This window comes from Leuresthes tenuis, unplaced genomic scaffold, assembly GCF_036924035.1.
Source record: "Leuresthes tenuis unplaced genomic scaffold, fLeuTen1.0.hap1 SCAF_9, whole genome shotgun sequence".
Taxonomy (NCBI): Eukaryota; Metazoa; Chordata; class Actinopteri; order Atheriniformes; family Atherinopsidae; genus Leuresthes; species Leuresthes tenuis.
In genome coordinates, this window is record NW_027325363.1 from 4,632,674 (window position 1) to 4,648,271 (window position 15,598).

Genomic DNA, 15,598 nt, shown 5'->3' on the forward strand with positions numbered 1-15,598 from the left:
GGTCAGAATGATGTTTTGTATGGTTTTGTTATTAAATGTTTTCCTTCCCAGTCATCTGAAATAGATGCAGACGTGTTATTATCCTTTGTGTTCCACTGTTGTCTCTCTGCTACTGGCTGCTATCAGCACAGGATAAACGAGACTGTTGAAACAAGGTAAGATCCAGCCTTTATGGGACGATTGAATAAGACTGGAAGAACTAACACATCCATAGATACGGATGGCTTCTCCTCTTATTGGAGAGCTGTTTTTTTTACAGTTAAGAGTTGAAACCATTACAACTCAAACAACAGGTGATATATAAACTGTTTCTAAGAGGTATCGTTTTTGTCTTTCGCTTACATTGGTTGTGTTGCTCTGTTTTCTGCTTTGATTTAACCTTTATTTGACTTTGATCTCTCTGCGGAAAGAGCAGTTCAACATGAACAAACAGCAGTACATGGCAGTTACAACATGTCCCTTGCAGTTTGCAGTGTATTGCTCAGACAATAATGTAACTATTTGATATCTTGTTAGTTTATGGTGTAATTAGTGGCCTGCCTCAAAGCTCTGTCGGTGTGCCCGAGGACTGTCCAGTCCAGTTGTTATCAAGGCCAGTGCTTCTACACTGAACCCCCCATCCCCCCTTTTTTCCCTGAACAGCAATGCAGCTTAAACCAAAGCCATGAGGGGGAGGGGAGAGCTGGAGAGATGGGAAAGTTCAGCCTAGTTTTACAGCTTCAGCCCTCACTTCCCTGTGCTCAGACAGTGATCGATGAGCTTGGACATGCTCTGTAGGACAGGCAGTGGGTGGGTTGGCTCATTTTGTTGTATCCTCCTCCACATGATTTACTTCACCAAGGAAGTTTACTCATATTTGAAGGCGTGTGTACGAGACACACATGGATAAAAAGCTGTACTGCCAGTGGTTGTGTTGAAAAGGCTGGTTTGAAACCTTATTAGGTTTGATTAAAGGAAATATTCAATCCACATATTCATACCAAGCTGGGAATTATTTCCTTTTCCGGAGGACAAACAAATTAATTTTTTTTACCGTGACAGGGCCTCCTAAGTGAATTGACTTTTCCCATGTTTGAGAGCTGCCCTGGTTTACCATGCTGGCTACAGCTGATGGATGCCAGGAATAACCCAGCTGGGTTGCACTGACCTTTTCAAACTGGGCATCACTCCAGGTCTTAATTAAGTGTAGCACTTTTTCTCAGAAAAGGCAAAATATTTAAATGGTACTAACACATTTATGAATGCTGAATGAAAGATCTTTGTGGACCAGGAAAATGATCAAAAAATGCTCCACTTGTATTTGGTCTTTATGGATGTCGTGATGACTGTACTGTGTTTCCGCGAAATAAGTTCACACTCGCAGGCACACAGAAGGAAGCTTGAGGAGAATCGATGTGAAATTCAGTGGAATCTGTTTCACCACACCCTTCACCAACGTAATGTGTATTAAAGAACTTTCACAACAACCTCTCATATTCAGAAATGACCTAATACATAGTTTCCCCACAACTCATCAGGGCTGATTAAACATATTTTTGAAGCACTTTTTTTCTGCTTCCTGATAATAGGGTTAAAAGCTTCTGCTTTTATCAGCTCGACTGAAAAATAAACACAAAGTGTTGTAGCCCAATACCTCAAGAGTCCCTACGCTACACACTGAAGATAAGATCACAATCTGCACTTCCTGGAAGAACGTAAATGTGTTGCTGCAACAGAACCAGCAAATATATCAAACACTGAAGTAAAAAATTCAGTACGGTAGGTTGCATCTTGACTCAAGATCAGAATTAAATAATACCTGTTTGTGTGTCAATACGTCCCACGTGCATGATAAAACATCACTTTTTTTCCCCTGAACTTTCCAGTAAACACTTCTCAATACTTTAATAATGTATATCTAGATGACAAAAGACGGGCAGATGCCTCTGCTCTCAGCAGCTAAAAGTAATGTAGCACAACATTAAGGATGAGAGGGAAGATTTGAAAGTGATACACATTTTGAACTCTTATTTTATTTAAGAGTAGTCATACCTCTTCAAAGACTGGTCTCATGGCAGTTCTCAGATATATGAAGCCTGTGGATGGCATTTTAAAAGGGAATGTAGACAATGAGCTTGAGGGTGCTCAGGGTATAGCTTTAGATTTGGAGAAGTTTATGAAATAAGCTTAGAAAAAAAAAAAGGACTTAATTTATTAGTAATATTGAGCTGGTTTGAATTATAGGCTGTAACTGAATGATAGATAGATTTGCCATGGCATTAGATATTGGTTTGTCACTTTAAAGCCCTAAATTTGGGCATTTTAAAATCTTTCCGAAGCAGGAAATGACCATATTTGTAAAAAATTAGGCTAAATACCTTTGATGATGAATTACTTTGAAATAAAGGAATTATCTGCGCACTCATCAGAAAGTGTGCTTCATGCCTGACAGTACTTTTTTAATGAGTCAATAACCTCAATAACTTGAAGTTGATTGAAGGTTTATTTTGAGAGGCTTAAAGCTCCAAAGGCAGTGTTGAGGATAGCATAAAGAAAAGTCTGCCTTTTTGAGAAATCCTAAAAGATTATTACATTGGTGTTACATAAGTGTGTTGTCTTTACTTGTCAGCTTCCCAAAAGCATCCATAACTCATTGTTTATCTGAGTAGGAGTAAGACCTTAGCAAGACCACTAGTGGGCATTTCCCTGGCCCAACCATGGGAGTAGGTCCTCTGTGTCAGGGAGCCAGTCCTTATCCCTCTTACTGATTTAAGTTGATTATTTTTTTTTCTCTCCCCTTACAAAGGCATTAGTATATTTGGCTTGCTCTTGCATTTTCCTCTCAAGCACATATTTATTGTCAAGAAGACAAATTCCGATTTTGTTTTCAGCAGCAGCGTTTTGCTTTCTGTCGCAGTGTTTCCTGGTGGCTCACTAAGCTACTACACTGTGACAGATAACCAATAAGCACATGACCTAGACAGTGAAGCCAAGGCAGCTATTTCAGCCATCATTAGTTTCACCTCTGCATCTGAAAGTTAATGGCCGCTCAAAATAGAACATTTAGTGTTCATTTTTCCAGAGGAGAGTAGGGATATCTCTTATTTGTGTTTGTCTGTGTGTGTACATGTGTGTATTTGTGGGGTGGGGAGAGGAGGTGTTAGCCTTGCGGCAGTGTCTGTGTTGATGGAGGGAGAGGAGGCCTGCAGGATCCTGTGTGTCAGCAGCCTGCATGTTAGACATTGCCTGGTGGAAGTGCATCACTGGCAGAGAGCCAAAAGCCCCCTGCCCCCCCCCCCTGCACCTCCTTTACGCCCCCTTTCCTTTCCTGGTCTATCTTCCTCTTTTGTCTTGCAGTACAGAAAACACACAGTCCCTTTAGGCAGCCACTGGAAAAGTATGAGAAGCTGTTGTCATGAAGGCCACTGTTCTTCCTGTGTCTTTCCAGCTGACAAATCAACAATGTTATTGGTTCACTACCATATTACACTGTAGTTTCTTCCTCTTACATTATTACTGCTTGCTCTATTGGAGCTTGTACCACTGCTGACTTTTATGTGGATGTGAAGAAGGATGATTGTTTACACTCTCAGACGAAGGTTCAGTGATCACATGCAGATGTGGCTTGATAATTATTGGACCAGAAAGGTGTCATTTACCGGTTCTTGAGGCGGGTGGAGCCTGCAGTCTTTGTCATAAAGGAGCGCTGCTTCTCTTCGCTCGGGGAGGGATATCTGCACAGGAAGTACGTTGGAAGGGAATAAACACCTGCTGCCCCCCTTCCCCCACGGCTGCTAACATAGACACAAACCACACACAACCACATGCGTGCTCAAATAAGCCCACTTTTCTTTTTCAAGTTTACTTGAACAGTTGCAACTGGAGTCCAGCTGTTCGTTGTGTTACCATAGAAACATTTCACCTCAAATGGAGTATGAATTTAAAGTGAACCATAATTTATAGCTGTTTAAAATGCAGATGGATTTGGTGTTGTTACATTACAGCTACTATTCTACAGTATAATGACATGTGCACATGAATATTGTGAGACTGAATGAATCAGAGCGTAAGTGCTTTCTCTTGGTGTGGTCATATTCTTACCTTTTTTTTAAATTTCTTCTCCAGGCATGGAAAAAACGCTGGTTTATACTTCGCAGCGGCCGCATGAGTGGTGACCCTGATGTTCTGGAGTACTACAAGAATGACCACTCAAAGAAGCCCATCCGGGTCATCGACCTGCACTGCTGTGAGCAGGTGGATGCTGGCCTGACCTTTAAGAGGAAGGAGTTCCAGGACAGCTTTGTCTTCGACATCAAGACTTCAGACCGCACTTTTTATCTTGTTGCCGAGACTGAAGAGGAGATGAACAAGTGGGTCCGCTCCATCTGCCAGCTGTGTGGTTTCAACCAGTCAGACGACGGTCATGGTAAGGGACTCTTTCATCATGACCGATCATCTGTTTCTGTTTTATCTCTGTTCCAGCTTGTTTTTGTCTTTAAACGATGAGAAAGAAATTTGAAATGGGCTCAAGTGAAACTTCTTATTACCCGGCAGCCAAGACATTTCTACACATGGTCTTCAGTATCTGCTGCACCTACCTTAAACTTAAATAGCAGAAAAAGTCAGTGTACACCAAATTGTAGTTGAAATAGAGAGGGGTGATACTGAAATGTTGGTGGTTAATCTGAAATTCTTATATATCATTATGTGCTAAATAAGTTGAGGTTTTTGAGAAGAAATTTGAAGACAAGAACAAAGATTTTATAGGCTTACATATCAGTCTTTTAAAGTAGATAGAGTGTTTCCTATACACAGTGTCTTTACTGTTTTACAAAACAAAAAGCATTAACACTTTCCTATTATTAATCTCCCACTGTGCTTTCTCATGTTATCTGAAACGGCAGGCATCTTATTTTTCACAAAGAGGTCGGCAAGCAAGGTAAACAGAGGATCAGCCACATGATATCATTGGCAATTGCTTTTTTTCCGTCATTGTTATTTGAGAGAATGGAATAAGAACATCACTGCCAGATAAATGGACACAATGTCTGAGATTATTATTGATTTTTTCTTCATTTTTTTTGTATAAGGAAGCTGCTGATTTCTGCTTTTAGGACATTGGAAATTATTACTCTGGATATTCTTAAAGTTAGTTAGGTGATAACCATGTTCAGTTATCTGTTCTTGTTACAGCTTTTGTTCCTGAGCTGTTGAGCACGATATGTCTTATCCTTGTAAAGTGGGGTTGTGTTAGTCGTCAGTGTTTCACCTGCAGTAGACGGTGATCTGCTTTCAGTTTGGACAGTCTGTCAGGAAATGGGACAGAGTAGGTCAGCTACCGGCTACTCAGAAGGGAGCCACAGAATAGCAACATCACCATATAAAACAACTCAATCCTCACAAATTTCACAGAGCATATGCAGTGGTGATTTCTTCCGGAACATCACAGTTGTTTAATTTTTCACCATTTCTTCAACCAAAGTATGTTTGTGTTGCTCTGAGTTATCCCATGCATGGTGGCTCCCCAGCTTATCCTACCTGTGATTAGCTCTTACTCAAAATTCTGCAATGAATAGCAATGACAAGACACTAAGAATTTGTAAAATGTCTGGAAATGCCCAAAACTTTACCATCTTTTAAATCCTTGCAGAAATAATAGCTACCCAGCTATCCAACAAGTCTGACACAGCTCCTGATGGACTCAGTTACGTGCATGCAATGCCACGAAGCAACACGAATGTTGAAAAAATAGAGAGAAATTAAACAACTGTCTGATATAAAAGTGACACAATGTAAAATTCACTTTAGATAATGTTTGCTCGAACCATTTTCTTGCTTTGAATTGTTTTAGATGGCGAAAATGAGCTCTTCTGTGGCATCGTTCTATGTAGCTTTTAGCTTAGCTCCTTCCTCCAAATTCCTCCCTGCTTCTCCAAACTGAGAGCTCTCTGACTGCTGTCTGCTGCAGCTGAAACATTGACCATCCATAAGTACTTCGCAACCCAACCCCACCGAAAAAAACAAAAATATCCTTTTAAGCTACCATTGATAAAGTGTGTTGGTATAAAGTGCCTATAAGAGCAGACTTGATAATGATAACCTTTCCATGCTGTAATGTTTTTATATAAACTTGCTTTGGTCCTCTTACCTTCAAGCCTTAGATCCTCAGTTAACCTACATTATGTTCCACAAGAATCTCTGGCTATTCTAAAAAGATAACTACTACAAACACTAAAAGACTCAAAATTAAACTTGGCGATACTTAACTCTTTCTGTTAGCAGCAGTTTCACTCAGTCTCTATGATCATCATTGTTATCGATATGTGATCACAGATCCAACATGATGGTAGACATTGATGTATTGTCTAGCTGTTGTAATTTTACCTCCTGAAAACAGAGGATAGCATTCAACTTCCATTCATGAAAACAATTATCAGTAGCACATGTTTCACTATAGAAAACCTCCTCTTTTCTTCTTATTATTACCCATCCAGATTGTTTTCATGTTGTTGTTTTCCCACCATCTGGCAGCTGGTAGACGTTAATCTTTGTCCACATGGTTGATCATCTGTAACATGCAGTATGTCCAGGTGTGTAATTTAAAAAATAGCTGTGGACAATGTAATAATCCTCACATTATGAGAAGATCCCCCTGGTCCATATTGTGTAATTAGCAATGTGCTGCTATAGATCTCAAACTGTTTTTACTGTGACTAGCAGGGTGTGTATTGGAGATGGGTTGGAGGGGAAAAAAAGCTTTAGTCATGACAGCTGCAGTTGTGTTTTCAGTCTGGTTAGTCTTAATTTGGTCACCAGACTCATTTGGTCATATAACTGTTTTCACAGAAATGTGAAGAGAAATTTTCTCTGAAAGCGTGAGCTCTGTGTCCATTAAAATGCATTTTCATACCCTGATTAAGCAGATTTCAAATAGTTGGAGGCTTTGAATTGGTTAACACCCTGTTTGTGTAAACACACCATTCTCTGAAAAACCACAAGCATCTTCCTCCAGGCATAACCTTGATTCTCATCATTATCAGAGCTTATTTTTTTAGCACTACACATGAAAACTGATATCTTATGCATGTGTTTCAATGCTCTAGACAGGCTCACAACTTTTTTGTAGAAATTTTATGCTACTCCTTCGTTGCTTTTATGTGCACTATTGGTTCGCTATGATGCCGTTGCTGCTTGTGAAAAACTGATCTTAAATGACAACGCCACCAAGTCCGTTTGTTCTGTGCTCAGAAAGCTGCGTGTCTTCTTCCTGGTTTCTCTTCCATTTTCTGCTTCTAACAGCCAAACAAACAGGACACGCAACTCAAGAACAGTCAAAATAACTAGCATCTTCCTTGTGGAACCTGTTTGCACAAGATGGTGTTCACGTCCATATTTTCAAAGGAGTTATTTGTTGAATCTCAAGCAGATCCAATCATATCTTCATTTTAAAAACTCCTGCCTGCTCCCCTCATGTGGTGTCAGGTTGTTGTCAGTGTGGCAATGGAAACAAATGCTCAGCCCCCTCTCGAGTGCTTTCATCAGTAGTTTGTGAATGTAGCTTCATATAACGGACTGAAACCACTACTTTGTATTAAGGACAGAAATAAACATTTTGAATCAGTAATAACCCTTCTATGTGCATGTCTAATTTATAAAGAACAAAATCCCAAAACATAGATTTGCTTTAAAGGATTTTGCAATTCATGCAAACCCTTTATAACATTTAATGTAGGTAAAGGTTATATTATCAGAAAAAGATGTGAGTGGTCTTGATCTTGAGTAAGTATTCAAAACTTTGCTTAATGATGTTCCAAAGACAACTAAATAAGCTAATCACTTAATCCTTTTACAACTTGTCACAAGAAGAGTATATCAAAGCAGTGTATAGGTGTAAGTAGAAAGCCTCCTGGCTACTACAGTCAAAATGGGGACAAATTCCATATATGATGATACATTCTTGCTGTGTGGAAATTCTCAGCACCCTAACCTTACCCGTGAAGAGTGCATATATTTTCTTGTTAATGTCATAACACATGGTGCTTGTGGAGCTGCGTGTTGCTTTCACTTTGGCAGCGCATTAAAAGATTAACCTGTATCATAGCTTGCAGAAATCTTGTACTTGTGACTATATTTCAGTCGTGTGACTCAGATATGTGGGGGATAATTAGACAAAGCCAAAGCACAAAACACGTTAAACTTCTTTAGCAACAAATTTTGCAGGTTTTCCTCTTAACAGCCAGCTGCAGATCTGAATCATTGTGTCATCCAACAGTCTGGGAATTCCCTGTCTGGAAAAAAATGGGGGGTGGAGGAGGACAGCCCAGCTTTTTTAAAACCTGAGAAGTTAGTTCCTCTTATGGAAATGATATTCAGTATGCATATAGACACGCGAGTAGCTTTACAGATAGCATGTTTGTATTCATAGAAAAAGAGAAGGCGTTAACCAGACTGGAGCACATCAAGCTGGGGTTCTGGATCCTGTTTCTGTATTACAGCAATAAGGTTTCGGGGTGTGCACATTTTCTGCTCATGTTTACAGCTGCAGTGCCAGTGTGAAGTCAGACGTTGTAGATGGGATTAACTCTGTTTAGCTAGACAACGGCACATCTTAAGGAGTGCTGAAGTATGTGTTTGTCTGAGGATTTTGTTGGGATTTTATCTAACATCAGTTATATCAGCATCTTTATCTCAACTCCCCTTCTGTCAGTCAGTTGGCCTAATCTGCCATGAGTAAACTGCATCTCGCAACTATGAGGAAGGATAACCAAGGGCAATATGTGACAGTTAACTGTTTCACAATCGACTGTCATTCTGTCCTGTGCTCTGCCTGTTTTCACTCATATCCACACTCTTCCTCACAGCACACATTCATTCATTTTGCTGCCAATTCCACGTGTGCTTTTCCTTTTAGGTTTTGTTCATCTTTGTTAAGCTCTCATTTTAAAAATGAAAAAGGAAAACACAGTACAAGGCATTTTGTATGCGCTTTTTTGTAACTTAAATAGTTTTAAGAGTTGGAGTGATGTAGTTTCTGTGATCACTGCTTAACTACACTTAGTAAGTAGAAACATTTATGTTTTATAAACTATGCATTTCAAACTGCATTTTGTTAAAATATCTCAAGCCCTTCGTGATTCTACCTAATAGTTAAATCATGTTTTCTAAAGATAATTTCATTAGTTTTATAAACACTAGTCTAGCAACGCTTGTAATCCTCCTGCAGGTTAGTGTGTTGCATCACGTTGACTGAAAACTAAGGATCTGAGGAACGAGCCTTTGAACCTTTGAGCAAAGTTGGTTGCAGCACTCTAGAACATTGATGATTTTCTATAACACTAATTCATTCAAGGCATTAAAGAACAGCTGGTGAGACAAATGCATGGGTGAATGGAATGGTATGGAGACTCAAAGGGAAATCAGTTCAGTTGCTGGCCAATTATAATATCTCTGACTTGGCACTCGCTGAGCATCCGATTGCAGCAGGAGAAAAAATATAGTGTATGAATATTATGTGAATAGAGGAGAAGCCTTGAGATGACATTTGTGGTGATTTGGCGCCATAAAAATAAAACTGAATTGAGCTGCACTTGTCCAGTTAAGCCTGGTGAGATGAGAAACCTGTTTTGGTGGCAATTTGGAGGAAGGCTGAACGCAAAGTTTGGAGACAAAAGTCATGGTTTAGTCCAGGATCTCTGTAGCTGGAGTTATTCCTGTTGTACAGTTACGTGGCGAAGTGAATGTCCATCAATGATCTTTTTAAGCAAAACAAGTTCCTTTTCTGAAATTATCTTCTCGTCAGCCAAGAATTTTCACGTAAGACAAAATGAAAAAGGGATGAAGCACTTTGTTTAAGCTGACAAGATTGTAGCAATCCAGATGTTCTGATCGGAACCCAAGTGCCAATTTCTGGATGATGTCTGGTGTCAAAGTTATGGCTAATAAAACCAAAAAACTATCAAACTGTGGACAAAACTGACAGAGGAGACCAAACCCGTCGTCTTAGTCTGAGAAACTGGGGATGTCCTACTGAAGAACATGAAATAAGTAGAGTATAGACGAACATACATGTTATGTAAATGCATCTCACATTCCCTCTAATCAGGCTCCTTACGCTCTCATTAAAAGAGAGCCTGGCTTTTCTCCTACCAAAGTGCCCTTCATCTGCATTGATTTAAAAAACAAAATGACTTCATGGCACTGTAAGGTCAGGTTTCTGCAGCCGTGGAGCTGTAGCCACCATGCATCCCACAGTGTACTACTGGCAGCGTCTGAAACATTGCTGGAAGGTAGATATTTGAGAATATGTTGTAAGAATATTACAGTAACAGATTCGGTCCGACAGCTTTAGATTCAAAGAGCGGGAATCTTCTTTGGGTTTTTATGATGCATTTTATTTTTTATCAAAATGTATTTGAACTGAATAGCTGAGTAGATTTCTGCAAGAACAGTACAGTTACAACAATAAGCAAGGAAACAGGACAGCTGTGAAGACTGGTAACCATTTACTACAACACATCTGATTTTGAAATCAGACTTGCTGCTCCGACACTCTGCTGTTGGGTGTTAGCACTGTTGCTATCAGATGACTGGGTGTGTGGCGTGTGTCTGCACGAAAAGAGACCCACCCCCGAGCACAATCTAATGAATGGAGGATCATTTTGTCAATCATGGTCTTTGTTCTGGTCTCTGCTGGCTGTTTGAACTCAAACACATGAATAATCTCAACTAAGGGATGAGGATCCAGCTTGTCAGTGGGCCTTGCTTTGTTTTATGCAGCACAGCTCCCATTGTTTTGTTTTCCTCACATTGTCTGTTTTGCTTTCCGTTCCTTGGAAAAAAAAAGAACTGAAGCTGCTTTTTTTCGTTTTAAGGTGTCATGAAACTGAATAAAATTGCTGAATTTGTCAAATTAACATTGAAAATCAATTCAAATACTTTCATATACATATATTTGTGTGTGTCCACATTATATGATGATCATGACTTTGAAGTTTCTTTTTTCAAACCCAATAAACATCTTACTTTAAAAAAAATTATCTTTCATGCCACATAAATAACTTCCCATATATAAATCACTGTTTCTATGTGATCTAATGTCATCTTTCAGTTTTTTGTCTTTAATTCTTCATCATCTCTGTCATTCAGAGCATCTCAGCTAATTTAATGTACATTGTTGTTAAAGCAATACACGAGTGTCACAGTTTGGTGTGTGTTATTTCTAAACATCTCAGTCTTTAATGCATAAGCCACATTTTCACAAATAATTGATTTGTTTTTGGGTTGGCTGGTGGCACTGGGGCAGATTTCGTACTGTATTTGCCATACTGTTGCACAGTTACAGGATTTATGTTGCCATGGCCTTGCAGAAAGAGGCTCAGGCTGTTGAAAGTGAACTGCTGTTTTAAAATTTGCCCAGACTCTGTAATTCATTGTCCTTGACAAGCCTAAGCCTTCCCAATGATTGATTAGTCCAGTGTATTGAGGCAAACTGATGTTGCAGTGTGGTCAAATGGTGGTGCTCACAAAATGCAATGGAGCACTCGTAGGGAGTAATATGATCAGAGAGTACAGCTGTGTTTGTTTGCTTTGCTATTATCATTGGAGAAACTGTAACTTTGTTTAATTCATACAAACCAAGAGCCAGGACTCAGTTTTCCCTCTTCCTGTCAAATTTCATGTTCCCTCGTAACAGCTGAACGTGTTGCTGGTCCGACCCATCTCCTCAGCAGTCTCGCATCTTCTTTATTGACTTATGTCAGTCTTGTGGAGAGCTCCCCAATGGACCCCACTCGGTGGTCTCCTGCGGCATGCTGTTGTGTGTAGTCAGGGTCAGCAGAAACATTTAGGACAACTAATAGCCTAGACGTTCAATTGGTATCACTGGTGAAAATTTTTCAGTATTTTTTCAAGAAGGTGGTACAGATTTCCACCCTTTGCTTGACCCTTGTGTCACATGGTGGTCTTCCCCACCACTTGGCCACCCTGTAGGGCCTTGAACTGAAGTAAATGTGCAACACTTGTAGTAGTATGAGCCCTGACTGTGTTTCAGTGACTGTGTTTCAGTGTAATCTCTAATGAAACCCATTAAAGGACATTGCATTTTTACTGAACTCAAAGACAGGTGGACAGAGTTTAAATTGGATTATGTTTTTTTATGGAATATTTCAGGGATTTAATTGCAGTGTTGATTAAAGGAGCACTCAAAATTTAAAAAAAATCAAGTGGTCCCTCTTATTTTCAATTGGTCAGTGGTATTTTCTATTTTTACTTATAATTCAAGATCAAATTATCGTATGTTCTCATCTAAATCTGGCCGGACTGGGAGGAAATGAGCACCCTACAAAGAAGTTCTTGTCATGAGTGATGCAGCATGGTTCTAATTCTGGCCCCTTGAAACCAGCAGCTAGCTTTTATTAGATTATGGCCACTGAGCCAATGAGACAGTAGGTGATGTATTATCAAATATAATTGCTTATGAACTTTGGAGCTCTTTGACCCAGAATAGCCAAGTGTCATTCACCAACCAAAAGGGTCTATTAATGCATTGTTGTTGACAGTCTTATGTTCGGTTGAAGCTGAGAAATGCAATGAAAATATTTCTTTTTTCTCTCTTTCTCACCTTGTTTGATGTTTAACTTTCAGCATGATTTAGCAGGCAGTTTCTGATAATGGCATTTAGGTTCATAACTCTAAAAAACATTGCCTTTTGGAAAGTCTGTCTTTATATTTGTGCTCTTTTCTGTATTTCTGTGTTGTGGCTCTACTGCATCCATGGAATTGTTTCCCAGCAGTGACATACATCATCAGGCCCATTAGTGTCAGTGATGAGCAATATACACTACTCCATCAGCTGACTGGACCAGTCATCTTTCATATTGCTCTGTTTCTGGCAGTCATGTGCAGCTAATCAAACATCTTTCAGAGAGCCAGAAAAGCATTATCCTTTTCTCACAAGCTTCATACACATTACCAAGATTACATTTAACTTTTTTGTTGAATTTTTCTTTCGCTGCTTGGGTATAGGGCTAACTTGTGTTTTAAAAGCAGCTCTCCACACCGGCAGGGACAGGGGGTGGGTCTGTCTTTTGACAACAAATCAATATATCTACCCATATTAGGGGGCCTTGTACTCACCGCAGTGGATGAAAGCTTTTACAAAGCTTTTTGTGGAGAAGGGAGATGATGCCTAACTAGCTCAGGGAAAATGGAATCACTCAGAACAATGGTATAATTGAGGATCATTGGGGGGAGTCCCTGCCTGTGTTGCCGTGGGCCTGGGCATCTCACTGGTGTCCACTGGCCTGGAGACGTCATAGCAGAGACTTTTTCCCCCCTCAGGCATGGATGTAACCTCATTCAGTGAACTGGACGCCAGAATCCCGCACACCAAACGTCCCACATGCATACGCACATGCTCACACAGCTCCCTTTTATGTGTTTTTCAGCTCATATCCTGACTCAGACTGTTGCCCTTTTCTTAAAGGACAGGGTGATGCATCTAATTCTTTGTTGTATAAAGAATCAGGGGAATAGAGGAGAAATGGGTTATCACTTTTCAGATTGACATTCATTTATCCTACTGAGAAGTTTAACATTTGCTGATTCCATCTTCTAAAAATACTTAAATATCTTTTGATATCAGGCTGTGTTGTGCTGAGCATTTCAACTATTTTTACCAACTAAAGCCACTAGACTAATCATAATTCAAATATGTTTGGACTGCAGTGAAGCTCCTTGTTCCTACATAAATATTCACATGCACACCTTGCATTTACTGAACAGTTAAAGAGAAAAATTAGCTTCAGCTGAGCATTTCCCCCCTCTCCTTCTGCTACTGTTGCACACAGCACCACGGGTCGATAGATCAGTGTGCCGCCCACTCTCTACTCCTACAACTCAATGTGCACCCCCTCATTTTGGCCTCCTGCCCAGTCCATTTCCAACATCCCCATCTTTGATTTGTCTTTTCTTCGCAGTCAATGGAAATATCAGGGATGTCACACAGAAACAATACGACTGTAGGACCATCTTGTTCACACTGTCCCACTGTGCAAAACAATGGTCAGCTCAATAAAATCAAACAAAGCACATTGACCCTAGTTTAAAAGGATAACTTGGATCATGTGCTGTTCCTACCATTTGCTCTCTGTAACCCAAAAAGCAAAGAGATGCTGTTTTCTCTCCTCCCATGAGACAGATCCCCCTTCTCTATTGATTAGAATGCAGACTGAAAGCTACTGACTACAAAACCATACAAAACTCTTAAACTCTCAAATGAATCACATGCGGCTCTTTTATTTCAATAATTGTGACAGCCAAAGCTAAATGTGTAAGGGACTCGTTGAACTTTTATTGCATAAAGTTGCATAACATGACAGATCTGCACAGCCCAAGGTTACTTGACAAGAGAAATAAGCTTATGCGCTTTAAATAATCAATTACTCCAATTTCTCCTGTCTCCAGATGGCAGGTTACTCCATATGCCACGGTCTGTTGGAGCAGATGTCTCCGGCTCAATGGCTCCTCTGAGTGGGGAACGCAAGTCTTCGGCACCCATCCACTCCAGCCAGCCTGTGCTGTTCACCTTTGATGTGCCTGTGCGCCACTCACACCGTAGCTCCCTGTCCAACAGTGCACCTCAGGACTATCTCCTCCTGCACCAGTGCATGAGCAGGAAGACGGAGAGTGCGAGGTAAACGCCATGACCCTCAGACGTCCTGTGTCAGCTTCCTGTTTTCTGTTAATGCAGGTCAACATACAGGTTTACACCGCTTCCTAAGCTTAGAAGCCCCAAGGGGTTAAAACTACTGTTGTGGGGGATGAATTATCCAATTGCTGCTTGTGTGTGTGTCTATGTGCATGTGATGCAGCATCATGAAAAGAGAAGAGAAGATTAAATTTAAGTAAATATTCTAACATCAGTTTAAATAACAAAAAACCTTAACTTTTATTTACAAAGATTTTATTTGATAAAGTGTTGATAAGTGGGGATGATTTCTAGTTTGTGAATTTATTTTGCATTACTGATGACAAAAAAAGGTAAAATAATCAAATTTCAGATTTTGGGGTAACCCAATTTACCAAATACAGCAAAATGAAGAGATTTCATCAAATTAATGAGAAAATGCAGTTAATCAGATGTTGCTGTTTAGCAAGCTCGTGTTTTAAATTGAGTTGATCAGTCATTTGAGCATGCATTCATCAAGAGCTGGGAATATAAACTATATTGCCAAAAGTATTGGCTCATCTGCCTTTACACGCATATGAATTTAAGTTACATCCCATTCTTAATCCATAGTGTTTAATATGGCGTCGGCCCACCCTTTGCAGCTATAACAGCTTCAACTCTTGTGGGGAAGCTTTCCACAAGGTTTCGGGGTGTTTATGACCTCCTTGACCCAAACCAATCTGGGTTTAAAAGTGGACACTCCACCGAAACGGCTCTGTTAGCTGTGACAGAAGCCTTAAAAGAAGCCAGAGCGACAGCTAAGTCCTCTGTACTTATCCTGCTCGACTTATCAGCTGCATTTGACACTGTCAACCACAGTATCCTTTTGTCCATACTCTCTAGCATGGGCATCACAGGGAGAGCACACTCCTGGTTTGAATCATACCTGAC

At 40.0% G+C, this 15,598-nt stretch overlaps 1 protein-coding gene across 2 annotated transcripts in view; it reads left to right on the forward strand.

Annotated features, from left to right (window-relative positions):
• Positions 1–15,598, forward strand: part of gab2 (GRB2-associated binding protein 2) — a 31,684-nt gene that overhangs the window by 8,977 nt on the left and 7,109 nt on the right. For both annotated transcript variants that reach the window (XM_072391969.1, XM_072391970.1), the window contains exons 2-3: positions 4,105–4,405; positions 14,443–14,671. In XM_072391969.1, coding sequence (XP_072248070.1) covers positions 4,105–4,405; positions 14,443–14,671 — 530 coding nt within the window. The remainder of the gene's footprint in view (positions 1–4,104; positions 4,406–14,442; positions 14,672–15,598) is intronic.